The sequence below is a fragment of the Tenrec ecaudatus genome, chromosome 10, assembly GCF_050624435.1.
Source record: "Tenrec ecaudatus isolate mTenEca1 chromosome 10, mTenEca1.hap1, whole genome shotgun sequence".
Lineage (NCBI taxonomy): Eukaryota > Metazoa > Chordata > Mammalia > Afrosoricida > Tenrecidae > Tenrec > Tenrec ecaudatus.
The window spans coordinates 18,517,476-18,541,723 of record NC_134539.1 but is presented as its reverse complement, the minus strand read 5'-3'; the positions used below and the strand labels follow the sequence as shown (position 1 = coordinate 18,541,723).

Below are 24,248 nucleotides of genomic sequence, written 5' to 3'. Positions count from 1 at the left end.
TTTTGGAAAAAGCAACAAGCTAGTATGATAATATTTCTCTGGGATGTCCTGTACGATCTCCAAAGCCCAAATTCCCTGCCGCAGAGGTGATTGGACTCATGAGAACTGCCCCTGTAGATTTCCAAGACTGTAAATCTTTGTGGGAGTAGAAAAACCTCACCTGTCTCCCTCGAAGCAGCCGGTGGTTTTGAACTTAGGACTTTACAGTTAGGAGCTTAATGCATAATCCACTATGTATCAGAGCGCCTCCATCTCAAAGCAGTGCCTTTCAAATGTGGGTTTAAGAACAACTATTAGTGAACATGTCTGTGCTCCAGAGGGGAAAAACAGAGAGGGAGGAAAGAGAGAGAGAGAGAGAGAGAGAGAGAGAGAGAGAGAGAGAGAGAGAGAGAGAGATATTGATTATGTGTTGAGATTCCATCTGCAAGGTCAGCAGTTCCAAACCCCCAGACACTCTGCAGGAGAAAACCGGGCTTTCTACTCTTATACCTCACGGGGTGCTTCTACCCAATCCTACAGGGTCATTATGAGTTGGCATCAACTTGGTGGCTATGACTTTCTTGCTAGGCAAAACAGATGCATTTAAAAGGCTTGCCCTTTACTCAAAAGTTAGGTTTTTACTCTTTTTTGTATGACTACATCTCATTTATGAAATCATGCTGAAAGAAGACTGTAGAATGGCACCTTGTCTTTTTAAAAATGCTCTTACTTAATAGAAGAAAGATTTGGTTATTTTCTCATGCTCTTTAAATATTTTTGAAATGTTACAAGGTTATAAAATCCCATGAAGGGGAACCACCAATTTAATGTATTTTGCAACTTGCCATTTTCCGAGTTCTCTACATTGTCATAGCAATCCACAGTTGGTTAGGCACTTTCACATGTATCGTCTCATGCTATTCCACTGTGGGAGAGACAATCCCAATTTCCACAAATTGGGAAATAAAGCTTTAGACGGTTTAGTAGTTGACCAAGGTCACACAGCTCATTCATGAGGAGTCGTGCTTCAGAGTCATGTTTTGTATTTCAAATCCTGGCCATTTTTCATTCTACAAATGCTTCATAGAATGGACAAGACAGCCACATCCGAAGGGGCGTATTTTAAACACATGGAACTAACAAATCTGGATTCTTCGGAATGGGGCCTAGTTGTATCTTGGCTGTATGTGCAGCCAAGTTTGGGGGCCCATGTTGTTGCTGTTGTTGTTGTTGGGTGTTACTGGGTGTCATCAAGTCAGTTCCGATTCACACTGACCCTACGAAAAGCAGACGAAAACCCTGCGCAGCCCTGAGCCATCCTTGTGTTTGAGCCAATTGATGCAACCATTGTGTCAGCCCATCCTGAGGGCCTTCCTCTTTTTCACTGTCCCTCCAACCTTACAAGCATGGTGCCCTCCTCCAGGTACTGGTTTCTCTGATAACGTATCTCTAACAAGCATTCTGGCAGTAGTTCTTCCAAGGCGGATCTGTTTGTGATTTTGGCAGTCCGTGGCACTTTCAGTATTTTTTTTGCCACTACCCCATCTTTGGTATTGGTACAAATGTCCAGCCTTCACCTGCATATAAGGCAATAGAGAATGCTATGGTTTGGGGTAGGCGTACTTTTGTCCTCAACTAACACCCTTTTGAACAATCTAAAGAGTTCTTTTCTGCAGCTGATGTACCCAACACAATGCATCGTTTCATCTCTTGACTGCTGCTTCCATGAGCAATGATTGTGCATCCAAGCAAGATGAAACCTTGACAACTTCAATTTTCCCTCCTTTATCATGATTGCACCTATCAGTCCAGTTCTGAGGATTTTGGTCTTCTTTACACTGAGTTATTTATAGTCCATACAGAAGGCTGCATTCTTTCATCTTCATCAGCAAACCCTCACTTCATGTCTTCTTCACTGTCAGCAGCAAGGTTGTGTCATCTGCATACTGAAGGGTGTGCATAAGCCTTCCTCCAATCCTGATGTCACATTCTTCTTCATACAATCCAGTTTCTCTGATGACTTATTCTGCATATAGCCTGAATAAGTATGGTGAGGAGATGCAACTCAGACGCACACCTTTCTGATTTCAAACTATGCAGTATTCCCTTGTTTGGTTAGCCCAACTGCCCTTGACCATGTACAGGTTCTGAATGAGCACAATTAAGTGTTCTGAAATTCCCATTCTTCTCAAGACGATCCACAATTGGTTATGATCCACACAGTTAAATGCCTTTGCGCAGTCAATGAAACATAGGTAGACATCTTTCTGGCAGCCTTTGCCTTTACTCAAGATCCATCTAACAGTAGCAAAATTATTCTTTCTTCTACATTCTCCTGAAGCTGGTTCGAATTTCTGGCAATTCCTGGTCCACGTATTGCTGCAATTGTTTTCCTTAGTATCTTCAGCACAATTTTACTTTTATGTGATATTAATAATATTACTTGATCCTTTATGCAGTTGATTGGATTACTTTATTTTTTCTTCCAGAATGGAATGACTATGAATGACTTCCTGTTGGTTGGCAGGTCTTCCAATTTCTTGGCATAGGTGAGTAAGTACTTCGAGAGTTGCATGTATCTTATTGAAACTCCTCAGTTTGTACTCATTCAGTTCCCGGGGCCTTGTTTGTCCATCAATGCCTTCAGTGCAGCTTGGATTCCTTCCTTTAATACCATGAGTTCGTCACCATATGCTGCCTCCTGAAATGACTGGAAGTCAACCACTTCTTTTGGTGTCTCTGTAAATTCCTTCCATCTTCTTCCTGTATCATACAATTTCGCAACTCAAGGCTTGACTTTTTCTTCAGTTCTTTCAGCCTGATGGACGTTGAATATGTGCTTTCCTTTGAACTTTCTAATGTAGGTCTTTACACATTTGGGGGATCGACAGGAAATCACTTCTGATTCGGGTATTTTGCATGTCACGGTGACCTACTTCTAAGCAACAAGCAGGTAAAATTTAAACAAATAAATATGTGATTCTGAATGACATCTCTATGGCTATACTGTTATTTTCTATCAAGGCAAGGCTTTGTCAAAATTAAAATAGTTGCAACTTTAACGGTTTACAATACATATCTGCCTAGGCTCAAAATCATGTGAAGCAACTTTCAAAACACTTTAAGAAGAGCAAAGAAAAATGTTGAAAAGGAGCTAAAAATTCATAGCAAATGGTGAAGAAATAGAAGAAAAGAAAAATAAGAAAGGAGACCTGACCGCCCCCACTCCCCAGGAGAGTTAAAGAAGCTGGAAGAAGCCTTTAAATTGGTGTTAAGATTCCTAGCAGAGTTCCGAGAAACAGGAAACTATGGTCTTTTCTTCATGTTTCTCATCAAAATTTGGAAACACAAAACACCAACATACAGATACAATCTAAATAATAACATTTTTTCCTAAATAGACTTGACTTTATATATTCAGATTCATTTGAGGTACCAGTGGGTAGGATAGTTTTCTGAAAAGATACATCTGGCCAACCATCTTGCTACCTTCTGTCCTTGCATCATGATAGAATCTCAATTAGGTTTTAAAAATGAAAATTACGGGCTAAGATGGTAGTGGTAGAAGGATACAAAATTATCCTGCCTGTTCAATCATATTAACTTTCCGTGTTTGCTCCCTTGCATCTATTGATAGAATCCTCATCTTCCAATGGGTGACTTGTGGAGCCCTCTGCTAACTGCAAGGTCGGTTGTTCAAGCCCATCGGCATCTCCAAGGGAGAACAATGTGGCGAGTTGCTCCTGTCAAGCACGTCAGGCTCAGAAACCCTATGAGGTAGTTCTTCTCTGTCCTGTAAGGTCACCGTGAGTCAGAATTGACTCCATGGCAGGAGATTAGTTTTTCTTTTTATTTATGATACTGAATTCAACAACTCCCAGCTAATGCCCCTCATGCTCAGAGCCCCCTTCCCTTACATATTTCTATAATGACGAACAGGTTTCAGAGGAGTTTCCAGACAAAGAAGGACTCAGAAAACAGGCCTGACAAACTACTAAAAATCAGTCAATGAAAACTCTGGTATCACAAAGGGGTAGCCGATAGTCATCATGAATTGACGCCCAACTCAACTGCAGTTAACATCACCACTTTGTCGTCATTACAATAAAAAAATCCGTTCTGGGTGTAGATTCAAGTTTCTTTTCTGCACGACTGTGACTATATCATCTTAGTCTCATGCATGGCATCACCTTAAAAACTCTCCCTGCTACCTAGTTGGTACCGACTCATAGTGATCCTGTAACTCCAAACCAAGCTCACTGTCACCGAGTCAATGTTGACTCACAGCGACCACTGTGGGTTTCTGAGAACGGGACGCTATGGGAGTAGAAAACCCAGTCTTTCTCCGGCAGAGATGCTGGTGGTTTTGAACTGCCAAACATGGTGAGCCACAGCCCAAAGCGTTACCGCTACACCACTAGGGCTCCAACAGGACTGAGTAGAATCGCCCCAGGGGGGTTTCTGAGACCCTAACGGAAAGCCTCATTTTCCTCTTGCAGAGCGGCTGGTGGTTTTGAACTGCAGACCTGGAGGGTAGTTTAATGGATAACTCTTTGCCGCCAGGGCTCCACTGGCCTCACTTTCATCACGGGAAGCCTTTCCTTAAACCTAGTCACCTGATCTTCCTGGAGCTTCCTGTACCTGCAGCTCTAACGATCCTTCGAGCAGAGCTGCGAGGAGGACTTTTTCCACTCACCCCTTTCTTGGCCACTCACTGTTTGCTGCAGTTCTTTGGGTCGGCAGGCGAGCTGCCAAGATCCTTCCCCAAACAAGCCCTCTCTCCGTGCATCGGGAGTGTGCAGGGCGCTGCTCTGCTCTGTAGCGAAATCAAACGACTCTTCAGTGTGTAAACATTCAGTGTTCTGCCACCTCCTGCCTCCTATGAGGCAAATCAACAACGAAGATAAAAACAATACAAGGGGCTTCCAAACGTGTGTGTGTGTGTGGGGGGGGTTCGCTATCTTTTCATTCCCCTTTTTTCCATGCGCTCTTTGGAGGCCTCCCTGCAGAACTTCTGCGTCTCGGGATTTCGCTGTCTGCGTTACATTCTATCCAAATGTTTTATAATTTACACTTGCCCCAAATCGAGCAAGCCACACTCATAAGAATCCAATTAAGAAGGTATGCTTCCACTTGAGGCTCAGAGCCCCTCACTATCACTCCCTGTTTACCACCCGGCGGACATCTTCTGTGGCTTCGGCCACAGGGCTCCAGGCGGCTGCCAAGACCCACGCAGCCAGCTGGCAGGATCAGGCTGGGGGGAAGCAGGCCACGTTGAACTCATGCAACGGCAACACATGAAACCTAATTTGCTGACCTGTCTTGTTTATTTTGGTTCATTCAGCAGTGGCGTGTAGTAGAAAACAACCTGGACGCGAGTCCCGCTTCTGCCTGGGCCAACCATCTAACTTTCACAGTCAGGCAAGTTTGCTGGCCCTCAGCTTTTTCGTTTACAAAGTGGAATCAGCCAGCATGGCTTGCTCTGGTATTGACCTTTCCCTATCCCCCTGCCCTTTTGTCACTTCGATTGGCTGGGCCGCCCCTCATTGTTACCACTTATCCACTGTTGATGTCGATTTGGAGTGACTTTATGGGGCGCGGGGTGAACTGCCCTGAGACTAACCCTGAGCAGGAGTAGAAAGCCCCATCTTTCGCCCGCAGAGAGGCTGGTTTCAAACTGCTGACTTTGCAGATCACAGCCCAATGAGTAACCGCTACGCCACCTGGACTCCTACTGATTATTCCCAACTTTTACAAACTAGAATTCCATCTTCACCCCACAGAGGCCTGGTGAAGGAGGCCAACGTCACACATCCTCAGCAATGTTGCCTAAAGAGCCCACTTTGGGGGATGTCGATTCCATCGTCTTGAAGATCAACCTCAAGACGGCAACCTTTCAGCCTCCCACTTCTCTCTAAATGCGTATATAGACACACATAGACACGGTGGGGCTTCAAACATTTTCGGAAAATGACATTATCATTTGATTCTATTTTTTTTTAGGAGTCTAGGCCCTTTCTGAAGCTCTTATGTATGCCTGTATGGGCAGGGCAGTGGACTATGTGGTGTGGCTCTCCTACCATCTGTATCTGTCACCAAATGGCATGGTGGGTCGGGGTAGAAGATGAGGGAAGACACTGATTGGCCTGCGATTCAGCTGCGAGGGCTTGCCTTCCTGCGAGGTATCACGGGAGCCATCGTAGAAGCAGAGGGTCTCCTTACAGACGTGGTGCAGGTGGTTAGGACCCCAAGATCCTACACACTGAACCTCCATGTCAGGAGACACCGGTGACATCAGAGGAGCGGCAGAGGCAGCGATAGCAGAACCGGGGCCCAGAACTTGAGACAGACACAGGCCTTGCTACCCCACAGAGTAAGTACAGCAGTGGGCTTTGGGGAGTGGAGTGGGGTGCCTCTGGGCACTGAATTTGGGGTGCTGGGTTTGCTGACTCTAGGAGTGGGAGCTGGGAATCTTGCGGTTGAGCTTAATCTTGGAGTTGCATGCCCTTTGGGCCTTCGTTAGCAGTCCTAAAGAGAGGCCTTTGCAAATGTCCGGCTGGACAACTGTATCTTGAGCATTTCTCACCCAAATTGTAACGCCATCAAGCCCATCATATGAGCATTGTCTTTGAGTTCTACATGGTCCTGGCAAGGAATTGCAGACCAGTGTGGTTCTGTAGACGGGCATGTGTGTGCTGGGAGGTAGTACAGTATGGATGTGTATGTAGTGTGTGTGCATTCACATAAACACATATGGGAGTGCACACACACACCCGTCTAATAGGAACCCTGGTGGCCCTATGGGTTAGGCAGTTGGATGCTAACTGTAAGGTTGGCAGTTCAAATCCACCAGTGACTTTGGGGTGGTGGTGAGCATGTCTGCTCCTTTGAAGCTCTATAGTCTCAGAATCCTGCTATGGAATTGGAATTGACTCCATGGCAGTAGGTCTTCGATTTATATACATATTATCTCTCTCTCTCTCTCTCTCTCTCTCTCTCTCTCTCTCTCTCTCTCTCTCTATCTCTCTCTGGAAGTGCTTGGACACATCACAATGTTCCTGTCACATGATTCAAAGCTCTAAAGGTTCCCTGTCTGTCTTTCTTTTATACCCATGAAGCCCTGCCCGGTATCTCGCATCACTTGCAGTGATTCCCCTGCATTTCTTCCTTTCACATCTGACTACAGATGACAGCCTTAAACAAGCACGAGGACTTTGTAACAAACGACTAACACGGAGGCTATCCTTCCTCTTACACTACCAGTTGTGATATTAGACATTCTGAAAAGATAAATAGTTCAACCAGGATCGTTTTGGTAGAGGCAAGGGCTCTCAGAGCGCCTCCTTTGTGAAACAGAAAAGCACATGGTTGAGCACAGCACCAAAGGGAGCTTCAGTGGTGCCTAAGCTTGGTTCCTAGCTCAAAGAGTGACGGTTTGAACCTACCACTGCCGGGCGGGGAAAGAGTGAGTCAGCTTCTGTACAGGCCACACCTTAGAAACCTAGGGACACCCTGCTCGGCCCTGCACACACGCTCAGCTCCATGGCGACGGCTACCCCACACAAGGGAGACAGCAACCGCTCGCTGTCCGTGCCACCCCGATCATCCAGTGCCTCCTTCCCCGTCCCAGGGACATCAAGCCCGGTCATTTCAGATCTGCTATGAAAGTAACACACAATATTCACAAATTGTATTTTCCCACATTTGAGTCACATTCAAGGAATGAAAAACAACAACAAAACCCAACAAACTAGTCAACGTTTTCTGAACACTAAACTAACACCTTTTTTTAAACCCATGGAATTAAATGTCCACTTCCACATTTGTTACCAGTTGCTTCAAAGCTCTAGGAGGAGGGACACTACGTAGCAGAGACCTTACACATGCTATCGACACAAAGGCACCCCGAGACAGTGAAAAGAAGTCCGCACTTACTTGGCACAAACCACTGATACACATATCCAGGGACTCTGTGTAACACCGGGTGCCGTCTAAAACTTTAGGTGCGAGTTCAACCACCAAGGTCGTGCCTTTGGCCTGGCACTTGAGTGAGCACGGGTTGTCAGGGTCATTGGACACAGGAAGCCATTCGTAATACTGGCCATGGTGCTTGACATCATTGTGAGCGGAGCATTGCTGAGCTCGGAAATCACCGGCTTCTGGTGGGCAGTCCTGGAGGAGAGAGGGGAAGGGGGAGACGCAGGTTACAAAGGCAGCCCACAACCGAAGACCTGGCACAGCTGGGTGACCTATCGGGTCCTAGTGAACAAAGCAAATCCCCAGGTCATTGCAAAGGGGCCCTCCCATCTCACCCGTGCGATCATAGGATGGCTAGCGATTTGAGGAGGCGATATCTTCTACAGGCTCTCAGTTGAGGAAAGTCACGTGGAATTGAATTTTCTAAAAGATGTTGAGTGGTCTGCAGACTCGACATTACAGCAGTAAACTCCATTTCCCTGGACCTTAAGTTGAGCTTTGGAAAACTGGGGGTGGGATGGGCGGAGGGGGTCACCTGAATGCCTCTTTGTCCCTCTCAGATCTGTATGAGACAGACATTTAAGAATTTGTAGCAAAAAGGTAGAATGAAATTACAAGTCCTTTTTCAGAGGGAAGGGGTTAGCTGGTGTGTTTTCTAAACGCACATGTGGCAAAGCATCTTCTCGGTCAGCGGTTCTCAACCTGTGGGTTGCAACCCCTTTGGGGGTCGAACAACCCTTTCACAGGGGTCCCCTAATTCATAACAGTAGGAAAATTACAGTTATGAAGTAGCAACGACAATCATTTTATGGTTGGGGGGGGGGTTCACCACAACATGAGGAACTGTATGAAAGGATCGTGGCATTAGGAAGGTTGAGAACTACTGTTCTAGGGTATGTGTCTGGATTAATATATACTAAATGATAGAGACCAGTCCCTGGAGAAGGACTTGTGCTTGGTAAGGTGGACGGAGCAGCCACCAAGAAGAAGGTGCTCAAGGAGCTGGATTGGCATGGTGGCTGCGACAAGGGGCTTGAGCAAAGGAACAATTGTGGGAATGGAGCAGGACCTTACAGTGTTTTGATCTCTTCTGCATAAGGTCACTATGGGTCAGAAATGACTGCTGATGCCAAACAATGAATGATACATAAATAGTTTTCTAATGAAACATGGGAAGAAAAGAGAAAGGCCCATTATTGCTCTCTGAATTGCTTTACCTTGAGAAAGCACGGCAGAGAGAGGGCCCTCGATCTCCACCTCAGAGAGGTGTGTGGCTGTGCATGGGCTCTCCGAGCCCACCTTTCCGTGTGTGTAGAACAGGTGCAATACTCAGTCGCAACTCGCAAGTTGTCCTGAGGATCTCATGAGCTTTGACTGGCTAAACACTGGCACAAGAAAGACACTTCTTGCGTGACAAGTCTTCCTGTCATTATTTAATGAGACCAAGGAAGTGAAAGACTTAGAGAAATTGGGATTTTATTTTACTTAATTTGAATTTCACAACATATTGGCAGAGACCAGTGGAAGATGCTTGGTGGGAAATGCTTTAGGTGTGTATTTCAGAAATGGAGCACTCCGACCATGCCTGTTGCCTAGTGAGTGATCAATATCAGTGAAAGCAAGCAGGGTCTAATGTGAACAAGCACATACCACCTGTCTTTGGGGAAAGCTGCTTGGTGGGATTATTTTATTCACCATGTCTTCAAATCAGCGTTCATTATGGAAGGCTGTAGAAGGTCATGGAAAGATGTTGATCATAACTTCCAGTTTTCTATACAGGGTTTGCACGGGGTCTTCGAGGGTTCCTGGCTATCATGTGATCACTTGGAGAGTTGTCTCTGAGCAGGGTTCTCTCTTTTAAAAAAAATAATTTTATTGGGGGCTCGTACAACTCTTATCACAATCCATACATGCATCCATGGTGTCAAGCACATTTGTACATTTGTTGCCATCATCACTTTCAAAACATTTGCTTTCTACTTGAGCCCTTGGTATCAGCTCCTCATTTTTCCCCTCCTTCCCCCACCCTTCCTCACGAACACTTGATAATTTATAAATTATTTTTTCATGTCTTCCACTGTCCGATGTCTCCCTTCACCCACTTTCCTGTTGTCCATCCCCCAGGGAGGGGGTTATATGTAGATCCTTGTGATCAGTTCCTCCCTCCCCACCCCCCACCACCATTCCCTTACCCTCCTGGTATCTCTACTCTCATTATTGGTCCTGAGGGATTTATCTGTCCTGGATTCTCTGTGTTTCCAGCTCTGATCTGTACCAGTCTACATCTCCTGGTTTAGCTGGATTTATAAGGTAGAATTGGGATGATAGTGGGGGAAAGGACGCATTAAAGAACTAGAGAAAATTGTATGTTTCATCAGTGCTGTGCTGCACCCTGACTGGCTCATCTCCTCCCCGCCACCTTTCTGTAAGGGGATGTCCAGTTGCCTATAGTTGGGCTTTAGGTCTTCACTCCGCACTCCCCCTCATTCACACTGATGTGATTTTTTGTTCTTTGATTCCTGATACCTGATCCTATCGGCACACAGGTTGGTGTGCTTCTTCCATGTGGGCTTTGTTGCTTGGCCCCTTGTTTATCTTCAAGCCTTTAAGACCCAGACACTATATCTTTTGATAGCTGGGCACCATCAACTTTCTTCACCACATTTGCTTATGCATCCGCTTTGTCTTGTCTTCAGTGATGCTGTCGGGAAGGTGAGCATCATGGAATGACAGTTTAATAGACCACAGTGTTCTTGCATTGAGGATTACTTGAGTAGAGGTCCAATGTCCACCTGCTACTTTAATACTAAACCTATAAATATATGTACATAGATCTATTTTCCCATCATCATATATGAATACATTTACATATGTACATGCCTGTATTCAGACCTCTATAAATTCCCTTTGCCTTCTTGTTCTTTCCTCTATGTCCTTTGACTTTCCTCTTGTTCCACTATCATGCTCAGCCTTCATTTGGGTTTCAGTAATTCCTCTTGGTTGCATTGCCCTTGATCACGCCCTACCAGGCCTCCTACTCCCTCCTCGCCATCGATTTTAGGTCACTTGTTGTTGGGTTTGTTAACACCCACTTCCTTTCTCCCACCTCCCCCTCTCCCATGTCTTTCAAGAACCCTGGATCCCTTTGCTTTCTCTTCCAGATTGTTTATCCCACCTATCTTATCTCGATAAACCTGCAGAAATAATAATATGCACAAAAAACAAGACACAGCCAAGCAACGCAACAAAAGAAAAGAAAACAACAACAAAAAACCAAGGATAAAAAGAAATAAAATCCTGTAAATAGGTCAAGGTCTGTTTGCAGACTATTAGGAGTGCTTTTCAGTCAAGTCTGATGCCATGCCCTGGCCCCAAAGTCTATTTTTGGTATTCCCTGGGAACTTGGTTGCTCTGTTCCCCTTGCTGTTCTTTGCACACCCTTAGTGTTTCGCCTCAGTGTGGTGGGGTCAGATTGGGCATAATTCCCGCACTCTGTCTCCATTGTTGTCCCCCATAGCTCTATGGGTCTGTGAGGGATGTCGTGTCTCATAGTGGGGATGGCCTTATGGTCCTCTTTGTGCATTGGCTGCTCTGAGCGGGAATATAGTCTTCAGGGCTTGGGGTCAGGAGATGCTCCACTCTCTCTTCCTCTCCCTTCATTTCTGAGCAGGGCTCTTGCTCAGCACATCTCTTGCCATTTAAATGGTCCTCCCAGGACACTGTTACTTCTTGCTTCATAAAATGGAATTGCTGACTCTTTACAAACCCGTTAAAGTCACATACATGGCTCTAATATTGGGACGGATGTAAATTCTTCCACTCAAGGGATAATGCAGTTCACGAAATATTCAAGATGAACATAATAAAATGTTAAATGGCATCAAGCACAGGGACCTGTGGTGTACGAGGCCAGAAGAAACTGATCCATCATTTAAATTAGATTCCTTGGTATTTAGACGTGCCCCTCACTCTCTGTCCACCTGCCCTCCTTTGGTAGTTGGCCTGTTGTTCCGACACTGGGGGCTCTGCCATCTGTATCTCAAGTACAAGGTCAGCCGACTTCCAGACTAAGAAGCAACGCCCAGACACCCACTTCCAAAAATTAGCCAATGAAAACCCTCTCGATCATAGAATGTTGTCTGAGACAGTGCTGGAAGATGCAGCCCTCAGACTGGACGGGACTCAAAAGATGCTTGGGGAACAGCTACCTCCTGGGAACAGAGTCACCACACGTGGAGCCAAATGGCCCGCGAGGGCAGGATTCATTCACACCAGCGGCGGCAAGGACGGGCTCAAACACAGCGTGGACTGAAAAGGCCGCGCAGCATTTCATTTTGTGATACGCGAGGTTGCTCTGGGTCAGAACTGGCTGTGGGCACCTAACGATCACAGTTGAAGCATGTAAATGAAAGGGCCCTGCTCACATTTGTTTCAGGTGCATGGAATCAGAGAGAAGCGGATCATTGTTTGCTCACCACCAAGTCAGCTGTTTGGAACCACCAGCTGCTTCATGGGAGACAGATGAGGCTTTTGACGCCCCTAAAAATTTACTATCTTAGATGTAGGGGAAGCTCCATCAGTCCCAGGGTCACTGTGAGTCAGAATCAGCTCCTCGGCGGTGAGTTTAGGTGTCTATCAGTTATAAATATGACAAAGGAGAAGAGAAGGCCAACAGAGTAAACAGGTTATATATAGGATATTTATATAGCGACATAGGATATTTACATATGTTGTGAGAAATAAGACCAAAACGAGCAATCTGCAAAATTATGCTATGAACCACATGATCGAGGTTGCTGTCAAGTAGTTGTGAGTCAGTATCAACTCACAGCAATCATGAACAACAGAACAAAACACTGCCTGGCCCGCGGGCGCGGTTCTCATGACCCTGTGCTGCTGGGCCCCAGAGTGTAGTCACTCTCCTAATCTGTCCCTCCGGGGTCTTCCTTTGTCCCTGGCTCTCTGTTTGTCAAGCATGATGTCCTTTTGGTAACATGTCTAAATATTAGAGACAACTTCTCCCTATCCTCCTCCCTGCTACGAAGCATTCTGGCTGAACTTCCTTCAAGACAAACAAGCTCTCTCAAACCACGGCAGGTGACACAAACTAAGCACAGGTGTCTGCACACCAGCGCCTTTCACAGCATACGACCCGAGATGAGCAGGGAGGTGGACTGGTCTAAGGTTGGCTCATCTTGAGGACTCACCTTGCAATAAGACTCGCAACCTGCTTAGTTTGCCCTCTACCCATCATTCCTGCACCCCACTTACTGATTTCTGCTCTCAGACACGGCTCTGGCTAACCTTATCCCACTAACCTTTCTGTGTGTGCCTTCCTAAATCTCCATGTGAGTCACTACTCAGCCTGTGTCCAAGGGCTGTCCGCTTACTTTGAAAGTTTCATTAACCCAGCTGGACATCACCCTAGGATCCCCTGAATTTCACTGCATGGGGTCTTCCACAGTTGAACTGATAGCTGAATAATGTTCAAATAAACAGGTTTTATTTACATGAATACCTGTCCTCCCAGTACCCACTTGTTAGCACAGAGGAGAAGCTTCTGTGGACTTGAGAAGGCAGAGCATTGATGTAACTGTGGAGTGTAGTATCAAATCCCACACACAAATTACCCTTGCCAGTTAGGCAGGAATACCAGGGTCAAGGTGAATTCCCTCTGCATTATAGTAATTAGGGTAAAATAGAATTAAGAGGTCTCTTAGTAGGAACCAGAGAAAATTGTCTCCATTTGTCTCGTCCCAGGAAATGAGTGTCAATTACATCTTGTCACTGATTAGGTTACATCATCATCCTAGGACATAAAACTCGCCTAGTCCCTGATGAGGTCCTTCTGTTTAAACAAAACGTTGGTTCTTCCCATCTGTCCTAAAACAATTAAAACTCAAAGCAGCCAAAAGTAGTTGGGAAAGTTAAAATGCTAATAAATGTGGGTTTTCCTCTGTGCATCAAAAACAATGCATGATTTGGAGACGTCGTAGAGAGTTGATACACACAATCCTGTTTGCAATGGGCCTGTATCTAATAGCTTTGAAACAAACAAAAAACACATGACAGGTTTTCGGAACTTTAACCACCTGAGTAGCAAGTCTGAGAAGAAGAATGCTCACGCGTACCTTTACTTTTTGTCACAACTACCTTTGCTTCTGCCCATATTTTTCCAGACGTGGGAAAAATACATTCTGCTAAATTGAGACTGCACTAAAAAGCTGGAGTTCAGAGTTGGAAAGTGAACTTGAATCTTTTTAGTGTGTGAGTTTATTTGTATTTGGCAAAATGCGACTTCCTGTTTTAAGGAAAGGGACGTAAGAGGTCTTATAAAACAGGTTCAGAGAGACTCTTGGGTCAATTAGCTGTCACGAAATAACATTTGATGATGTAAGTGTAAATGAATCAGAAACATAGGAATCAAATTTAGCTTGAAATAGATGTTTAAAAATTAAAGAAAGACGAATTTGGCAAATGTGTGGGGTTTTTTGTTGTTGTTAAACTCAAAATACTTTAAGCAGAGCTCAAAAATTCACAAAATTTCACAAATCGCCTGATGAATCTATTATCTCTTTGCAGGGATGGAAAATCATTGTAACCTCTTGACATGTCCTAACAACAGAATAACTCTTGTTGGTACAGAGGTTTACCTGGTACAAAGATGTACTGGGTACAAAATTAATCAAATTTTTAAGTATACTTTGATCTATGAATGACTATACTTGCGGATCCCTAAAATACTTGGCACATTTGCTTAGGTATCATCTTTGAATTATCAGCCCCACAAATCATCAGCTCTGACACCTGGAGGTGGTTTGCTTTCATGTGTGTGGACTGTATTGGTGGTGCCAGGGTTAAATGTTCCATCTTTGGATGGAGCACCTAGTGGGTTCAACCTTCTGACGGTCAGGTTGGCAGCCGACTGCTTTAGCCCCTCTACCACCCTGGCTCCGTAGCCTTCCAGCACACCTCCGGAAACACCACGGAGTCGAAATGGAGCAAAAGAAATCAAACTAATGCTTCCTCCTGGACACCTGTCCTCTCAAAACTCTAATATGCCTGTGGGCTGACAGCTCTGTGTCAGTTACGAGACCCGGACTTCCTCACTCTGGAAATCTTGGATAAACATGACCCCGTGAATCATTGATCTTAGCCATTGTATGCACGCTAATAGTTTCCCCTTCCCATCAGTAAACGCTCAATCCAAAGGGCGCTACGGCTTCCTTCTTTAGAGGCATGGCACTGAAAGCTGGCCTTTCCTGTGCACCCGTGAAGATTCATAAAGTCCGTGGAGTCATGCCATCTTTGCGTCTAATTCAAAACACTTTCCAGGTGAGCCGCTAGCCAGTGGAAGAGATACGATGCAGCCCAGATGGCTCCGATGAGGACAGGTGGGCCAGATTACACCAAGGGACAAAGAGGGGCCAGGCTTCCTGGCGTTTATTCTCTGGATGACAGGTAAAAGATTCAGGCTTAGCAGCGAAGATGGCAAACTATGAAAGGCCTTTGGTGTGGCTTTGGAAAAGTCTACCAATATAGAATCAGGACTGAGAGACGGTGGCTTTGTCTTTATTTTCAATTTTCAAGCAGCCTCTTCCTCCTAGAGGGCTCTCCGGATCTCTGCTGTGTTCCTCTGCCCTGAGGTATGTAGCCGTTGCTTTTGAGGCTCCATCAAACGTAGTCTGTGGATGCCATCTGTGATTCTATGATCTTCCTTAGCGAGGCGATGCGACCATCTCAGAGCGGCACACAGGCTCTGGCGCACATGTTCAGAACATGTACAGCATGCGCTGTAGACTCTGAAGATACCCATGGCTCTCATTGCATAAGCCTCCCTGGGAACTGATGCCCTACTTTCCAAACCTCCTGGCTTCTCTGACTAGTCAACTGCTTCGTAAGAGGTCGGTGCTACACACCAAACGAGTACCGAACGACCACTTAATAAACATAGATGAAGGTTTATTACCTAGTTGATGACTGTCATATGGATTTCTACTTGCAAGGTTGACAGTTCAAATCTACCAGTGACTGCAGAAAAAAGTGAAGGCTTACCATTCCCGTGAAGGGCTAAGCCCAGGCAGCACTCTATAGAGACACTATGCACTGGAATTGACTTGATGGCAGTGGGTGGGTTGATGATTGTTTTAGTTATCTAGTACTACTATAATAATCTAGCTGAAGACAATGGTTTTTGAAAATCATACCAGATCTAAAGGGTACCTCTAAAACACCAGGAATAAAAAAAATACTGATAAAACATTTAAAAGGGTTCTTTACAATAACTGGGTGGGGAGTTCCGGATAATATATCACCTAAGCTTCCCAGATCTCATGTCAGCACACGTAGGTGGATGGTGGGCTGCCTCTTTTATGTTGGTCTTTATTACTTTGCTTCTTGTTTGTGAAATTAAGCTGAAACCACACACAGTAAATACCCATTGGTGCATCCCAATATACAATGCTATTTTACGCTCAGAAACAGTAACTGCTCCAGCTCTTATTTCCAAGCCCGAGGAATCTCCCCAGATCTAGATTTATCCACCTTCCTGCTGTCCCTCTGGATGTCTAAGAGACAGCACAAACCAGCATGCCCAAAGCTGGACCTGCCCTACCTACTCCCACCAAATCTGCTCACCCTAAACCCTTCCTCATCCTGGTCTGTGGTAATTCTACCCGTGTCATGCTCAAACCCCGAGAGCGTTGATCTCAGTCATCCATGTGCTGAACCTCCATAGATAAAGATTCGGTCTATCTAAAGCACATTCCAAGGCTTTGCATTTCTAGAAAGTTCTCAGGAGATGTGATGTCACCGAGCTGATGACTTTTGTGGTTATAGCAGTCAGAATGATCTTATTTAAAGAATAAAGCCAATTACCATCCATTTTTATTAAAACTCGGCAGCGGCTCCTCACTTTGCTCAGACTCAAGGACAAACTCCTCATCTCTGAAAGAAGCACGGTGAGCTGGCCTCTGTTGTCCTTCTGGGACATCACCTGCAGTTGTCACCTTGGATCCCTGGGTTCTAGCCACGTGGGAATCTGCAGTGCAGTTAATGTTTTCATATGGTCCTTTGAGTCAGAAACCTATGTAACTCCCACCCAAAGGACTGGGTGGGCCCTGCAAATAGGGTGGATCAGGAACTAATGAGGGGTGTGTGTGTCAGTTTTGTCATCCTGCCGAGGTTACTTATAATGATCTAGCACCGAAGGAGGAAAAGGAGAGCCTAACTATTATCAGGAAAGAAGAGCGAGGAGTGGAGCTGGATCCTAAGATTCTGCCCACAGAACCTCTTCAATCCAGCATACAGAGGGCTATGAACAGATGTGGCAGTGGAGACAGGGGCCAGAGAGCTGAGAGGCCAAAGACCAGAGGGGCGTGCCTGTCGCTGGCTGAGAGAGACACTCTTGACTGGAAGAACTGTATTTTGAGCATTTCTGATCCTGAACTCTAGTTTGTCAACTTCCCTAAGAACCCCATCATTGTGATTACTGTCTCTGAGGTCTGTATGGGCATCGCATTGAGATTTCAAAGCCAGTAGAGAAGCAGAGAGTGCTTTGGGAGGGTTGCCTGGTGTCAGAATTGGTAGGGAATTCGGGGGTTGGGAGCATGTCTGACTTTGGCCTCATTGGAATCAGCCTTGGGCTGATGTTGGGTCACATTTTCCCTTCCTCTTGTGAATCAGAGGCCAGACGCCACCCTATTCCCATCTTACAGAATCCCTGCTTCTTCTTGAACTCCCCAAGAACAGTCTGACTTTAGGACACCTACATGATCTGCTTGGAATTCCCTTTCCCGAGATTCCTGTGGCTAATGAGCTCAACTCTATGAAGTCTGCTCATACATCACTGTCTTTTCACACCCTGATCACCCAACATAAAATTGCGCGCGCGCGCGCACACACACACACACACACACACACACATTATGGATCCCGTTTTATCCTGCTCTCCCCCACTTCTTCCACAGCACTGAATCCCCTTCCAGGGTACCATACACGTGACTCATGATGCTTATTTTTTATTGTGTGCTCCCTTCCACCACAGGATAAGTCCAGAAGAAAGAATCAATAGTGCATTGAAAAACTGACACTCCAATTATGGTTCCATTGTGTGAACCCCATTCTCATTTTTCAAGTCTTGCCGAAAATGTAAATTTTGATACTTTTCTAATTGGTGAAATATATTTTTTTTCTTTTATAAAAGAACGACTTTTACGAGTCAGTGTTTCAGAGTAAGAATATTATGTAGGGATTCCTGCCTACTTTTTACGTCGGCACAGGGATATTTCTTCTTCCATGTAAGCAAATTTCACAGGGAAATATTAAGAAACATAAAATGTGCTGAAATCATCTATTTCTCAAAATATAGCCAGACATTTGCAAATTTTATATAACCCTTAGTGTTTTATGCATACACTATAAAGTGCTAATGTTAAGGTACCAATTTTCTTTTGGCCACCTGCTTATGTGAACATCAACATCATCATCAAAAGCATTTATTTGTGCAAGACTGTTAGCTGCTATGTAAAATGAAATTAAACAGACATAGTCTCTGCCCTGTCTAGACAGTCTGTGTGGAGACAATTCTATTATATTGCAGAACATAATATTTAAATCTCTGACACATCACCATGAATGCAAACAACAGGAAATGGCCTTGAATTTGGAGGGTACCACAGTCGACTTCTTTGGGCTTGTTCTTCGCTTTTTAAAAACCCTTAAAACTTTTTAGTGTGATTTGGATGAAAGTTTACAGAGCAAATCGATTTTCCATTGAACAAATGCATATTCATTTTATTTTGTGACATTGCTCACAATTCCCCCAATCAACCCTTTTCTCCATATACCCCACCCCACCACGTCTTTGCCCCCCGTGTTTCCCATTTCCATTCATCCAACCCCCCCCACCTCCCTTCCAGTTGTCTGAGTTATGTCCCAGAGTAAATGCTGCCCCTTTGATGGGATGTGCCTGATTGTTCTAAGCCCAAACTCCCCAGTATCACTGTTCACCCCACAAGCCTGCCTATTGTTTGACTGAAAGTTGAGCCACTGGGTGAGTTCTGCTCTAGACTTGGAGTGTCTCAGGGCTCTGGTCTAGAGGGTCTACCAGTCTCTACTAGATGATTACATGTTGTTTGCTTTTCTTTCATGATTTTGAGTTTTGATCCATATCCCTCCCCCCCTCCCTTGATCCAGGATCTACTGTGGCCCCTTTCAGTGTGGTCAGCAGTGATAGGCGAGTGTCATCTAGTTCTTCTGGGTTCAGGGCTGGGGAGGGTGAGGGTCTTTGGATTTAGATGGCTTCATGGGTCTTTGATGGTCTTCACTCTTCCTTGGTCCAGACGGGGAGAGACCTACAGTTACACTTTAGATCAGTGGTTTTCAACCTTCCTCATACCGCTGCCCTTTCATACAGTTCCTTATGTTGTGGTGACCCCCAACCATAAAATGTATTTTCATTGCTATTTCATAACTATAGTTTTGCTAGTTATGGATTGGGAGACCTCTGTGAAAGGGTCGTTTGACCCCCTACGGTGTCGTGACCCGCAGGTTGAGAACCGCTGAGTTAGCTGGTCGCTCACAAGCTTTTCAGAACCTCATTGCTACTCACCAAAGCAGGATGGAGAACAAGGTCTCTGTTCACAATGTTATGGCCAGTGACCTGAGAGCAAAGGACTCCCAGAGATGACTTCTTTCTCTTTGAAAATGACAAAAGACTTTTTGAAAACCCGGATTCAGTGACTGGGGACAGCATATTTCCATATAAACTAGACAGTCTTGAAAAACTAACTGTTGGTGTGTCCAAGAAGAAGTAAAGACTAGCAACCTTGTCTATTAATAAATAGTTTATACACACGCACACACACACACACACACACACACAAGAAAAACTCCTGATTTTGTTTCCTTTCCTTGACATAAAAGGTCTGTTGGTTTTCTTTTCTCACCCCATCCTCTGAGCGTGCTTTCAGTACTTTTTTCAAGTAACATTCAGGAACAGGAAAGAAAAACAATCACGAGCCATCTCAATGCCTTGCTACATAGGAAGCGGGATCTTATTCAATAAAAACCCAACTTTTCAAGGTGTTCTGCTCTGGTGGTGCAGTGGTTAAGTACTTGGCTTTGAAGGAAGAGGTGGTTAGTGGTTCGAAATCACTCACAGCGAATCCAGGTGAGGGAAGCAAGGCAGTTGGCTTCCCTAAAGATTTCCAGCCTTGGAAGCTGGGTGGGGCAGTTCCAACCTGTCCACTAGGGTCAGGAGGAAGAGGAGCGGACTCGATGCCAGTGGGTTTGGTTTTCACAACTTTGGGAGCCCATAAACTACGATGGAAATATGTTGACTTATTCAAGCTTTGGGAGTGTCCTACTATGTGCCTACTCAGTGAACACAGTGCCTCGGCCCATTAAACACCTCTGAACTGTTCCAGCATGCTCCTTCAGGTCCAGGTTTCAGAGATCCAAAGCGTATGTATAGCTCACCAGCCCACCCCCTCCTGACTCTACCCCTATTAGAGCTTCTTATCTGAAAACAAATGCTTCGTCTGGCTACTTTTTAATGTCTCCAGGCATCAGAGAGCAGATCTAAGTGAAAACATTTGAAACACTTAGCTTTAAAAGTTCACTTTTTTCCCCCCATTGGGTAACTTTTATTTCAGGCGTTTTATTTTATTTTATTTTTCTCCTTTGAACAATGCAGACTTTTTGGAATCCAATTCCCTGGAGGTATTTGTCGGACTGGTTGTAGTTTGTCATGTTAGACTCTTAAATTCTCTCAATTTAAAAAATATTCATTCCTTGAGGCCTTTTATTATTTTTAGTCCTTTTCTTTGAGTTGGTTCCAATTCACCAGTATCTTTTCTTATATCAGCATTTCTGACTTTTCACATTTTTTAAATGACAGCCTCAATTATGCGTTGTTCCCACCTGGTCCCCACAAAAATTAGCTGCGTCTGAAATGGTAATTTGTAAGCCTTTTGGTGACATGGCGGGCCATTTTCATTTAATAGGCATGCTCTTAAACAGCTTATTGTTTTCAGGCTGCCTTACCAAAATATTTGTGGGAAAGAGTTAGGTTAGCAGAAAGGTTGGTGGAAGCGGGGACTGTTCATCCATGAGTACCCAGACTATTACCACTGGGCTTGCAATACAAGTGCTTCAGGAGTTGTGTTTACACGCGGGAAAGGGTAACACGCTGCATGGACGACAGAGGGGTGTCGAGATGGGGGCTGAAGTCGACTCCTAGGACGTGTGGTGTTTGGTCCAGTCACTTAAAAAGGAAAATGAAAATGACACTGTTGAGAGCCATTCAAAGCCGAAGGCCCTGTGAGACAGTTTGAAGAAGATCCCAGGACTCTCTCCCCCGCCTCCCTTTCCCTGCCCATAACGAGCCGGCTGATGTTGCCTGCAGCCTTACCTTCTTTATGGCTCTTCCTGCGTCTGACAACACTGTCTAGGTTCCTGGCACTGTATCTAATCAATGCTCCAGTGTGGAGACATGTAATCGAGCCCGTGAATGACTGGAAGTACCCTTGGGCTCTCTGCTGGTGACATTTTTTTGTAGCACACAATTTATGGTTAGTCTGGGCTTGTTTCTGCAAAGCCTAGGTCAGGATCCTGTTTGCACCACTACCTTGTCAGTTTTCTGATGAATCAGACCGGATCCGCAGGTTCTTCTTCACGAGGTGGAGGCCCCATGTCCCCAGTGAAGGAGCAAGGTGACCACTCTCCACTCAGTGGACAGGAGCAGATGTCTCCTCTCACCCAGATCCCTTCTTAGTAATAGACTCAACCACAGATGCTAATGCAGGTCCTCCTGGCAAGAAGCAAAAATGCTCTCTTGGGTCATCCTTTCCAAAGAGAAGGAACCAGGTATTCTGGCCCATGAATCCAGTGTAAGTGAAGGGGTCCTGTCACTGATTACACCTTTGCCTGCTCCTTCTGTAATGCAAATCTCCACTTTGTTTCATTCATCACATTTTGTTCTGAAACCTATATAATGAACCCACTAGACTCGGTTTAAGAACTCAGTGAAAGAGTATCTGAACAATACCTAAAAGGGGGTACCACCACTCCAAACAAACAAACAACAAAACCAGGAAAAAGTTCTACTGGCTGGAGCTTTCTTTCATAGTATGTATTTCCCCTTCTAGGCAAGGAGTGAGCAACTTGCTCTGAGTTTAGTGTACCCAGAGGGTCGCCTGAGAAGATTCTCTCTAGTAACAGTGAATTTTTTTGTAAAAGCAGTTTTGCTCGAACCTCGTTTTTTGTGATGGGTGATTGAAGAGAACAGTGTGCAGCTGTGAAATTTTGTTTCTGACCTGGGAAAAAAGCTGCAGAAACTGTTGTGATGTTGAACACTGCTAACAAGGACAGCAGTAGAGGAAAAATTCAAGTGTCTGAGTGGTTTTCTCATTTCCAAAAAGGTGAAAGATCGATTGATGACAAACGTCATTCTGGATGGCAATCAACTTCCCAATAGGAGGTGATTCCTTCCTCGACATGAAGTGGTATTGATTCAGGCTCAGCGGGATCCTATTGGGCAGAGTGGAACTCACCCACACGGTTTCCAAGGCTGTCGATCTTTAGTAAACTAAATTGCCAATTGCTCCCCAATGGAGCAGCTGATGGTTTGCACTGCAAGCAGCTGAATGCTTAACCACTGTGCCACTGATGATCCATCCTTCTACAAAAACAAACCAAACTCTCTGCCCCCGAGCCGATTCCCACTCACTGTGACCCTCTCAGGCAGGATAGAACCGCTTCTGTGAATTTCTGAGATTGTCACTCTTTTACGGGAGCAGAAAGCCTCATCTTTCTCCCGCAGAGCTGGCTGGTGGTTTTGAACTGTTAACCTTGCAGTTAGCAGCCCACTGTATAATCACTACACCACCAAGGATCCCTGTGCTCCCTTCACTAGGGCTTTAATATTTACCCTGGACTAGTGGTGGCTGGCACTGTCACATGAAGGATCCCTGTACAAATGAGATATAAATGAGTCAATATAAGCAAAGTAGTTCATTCGTGCTGGTACACAGCAAGCGCTCAATAAACAGAAGGTGTGCCTATTATCAGCAATGCCACTGGAAGGCGAGTTATGTCGAGATAAGGTTCCTGAGGGCAAGCCAAGAGTGTTTCGTCTCACTTTCCCTCCCCTGTTGCCTTGGTGCTTCTAGAAATACGACATTTCATTGTTCAAGGGTGATTTTAATTAAAATGACTTATATGAATGTCTTCACAGGAGTTGAATCACACAATATCTTGTGCCAGACTCACTGGGTTATAAGTTTAATGGATGACAACCTCAACTTTGTTCACATGCGCTCAGACTGCTCAGTTTGTTGATTTTGGAGCCCGCACATATTTTAACAAACTAAAAAAGAAAGACAGAAATACATTTTCCGACCTTGAAAGCCCAGTGTTTTCAATTGTCCTTTGAAGCTCCCAGCACAGCCTCGTCCTGAAGGGCCCGGGAGCCACGGTTAATTTCCCTTTTCTCTTTCTCTAAAAGTTCCAGCGGCTGCACTTCGGAAAGGGCAAGAAGGTGAATGGCTTAGTTAACCTGGAGCAGCGGTTCTCAACCTGGGGGTCGCGACCCCTTTGGGGGGGTGGTCGACCAACCCTTTCGCAGGGGTCACCTGATTCATCACAGTAGCAAAATGACAGTGATGAAGTAGCCATGAAAATCATGTTATGGTTGGGGGTCACGGCCACATGAGGAACTGTATGAAAGGGTTGCGGCGTGAGGAAGGTGGAGAACCACTGACCTAGAGTATGGTTGACAAACAATAATCCTGCCTCTTCACCATCAACATCACCTCTAGCATCGCTGGTTCTACAGGCACTGGCTGCCCGGTGACACGAGTGAAACGGCCGTGGTACGGTGACCATGCACGGTAGCATAACCATCTGTTCTCTACATAAGGACGTGCATGAATGTCCGCAGAAGGACTTAACTGTCCCTCGTTTTCCATCAGTGATGCCGACCTTCCATAAAGAGGCGGAGATAAACTCATAAGTCTCTGGAGCTTTAATTAATGAGTTCAATAATCACTAATTTCCCTTATGGGTCCCAAAATAATTATATAAACTAATAATTTAGGTTAGGGTGACCTTGGAGGGTAAAATAACCTCCAAATGAAATCAAACCTAGACTGACTGTTTGAACTTTCTAATAATTGTTGGAAATGTATTCTAATGAATTGGACATTTATTATTAAATTATTGTTAAAGTTTCTAATAATTATTGATTACATCTACTCAAAAACCACCAAGACCTTCTACAAGCACTAGAA

The 24,248-nt window shown here is 45.0% G+C and overlaps 1 protein-coding gene across 2 annotated transcripts in view; it reads right to left on the bottom strand.

Annotated features, from left to right (window-relative positions):
• The window catches only part of ADAMTSL1 (ADAMTS like 1), a 394,101-nt gene that overhangs the window by 277,748 nt on the left and 92,105 nt on the right, over positions 1–24,248 (bottom strand). For both annotated transcript variants that reach the window (XM_075559969.1, XM_075559968.1), the window contains exon 4: positions 7,915–8,151. In XM_075559969.1, coding sequence (XP_075416084.1) covers positions 7,915–8,151 — 237 coding nt within the window. The remainder of the gene's footprint in view (positions 1–7,914; positions 8,152–24,248) is intronic.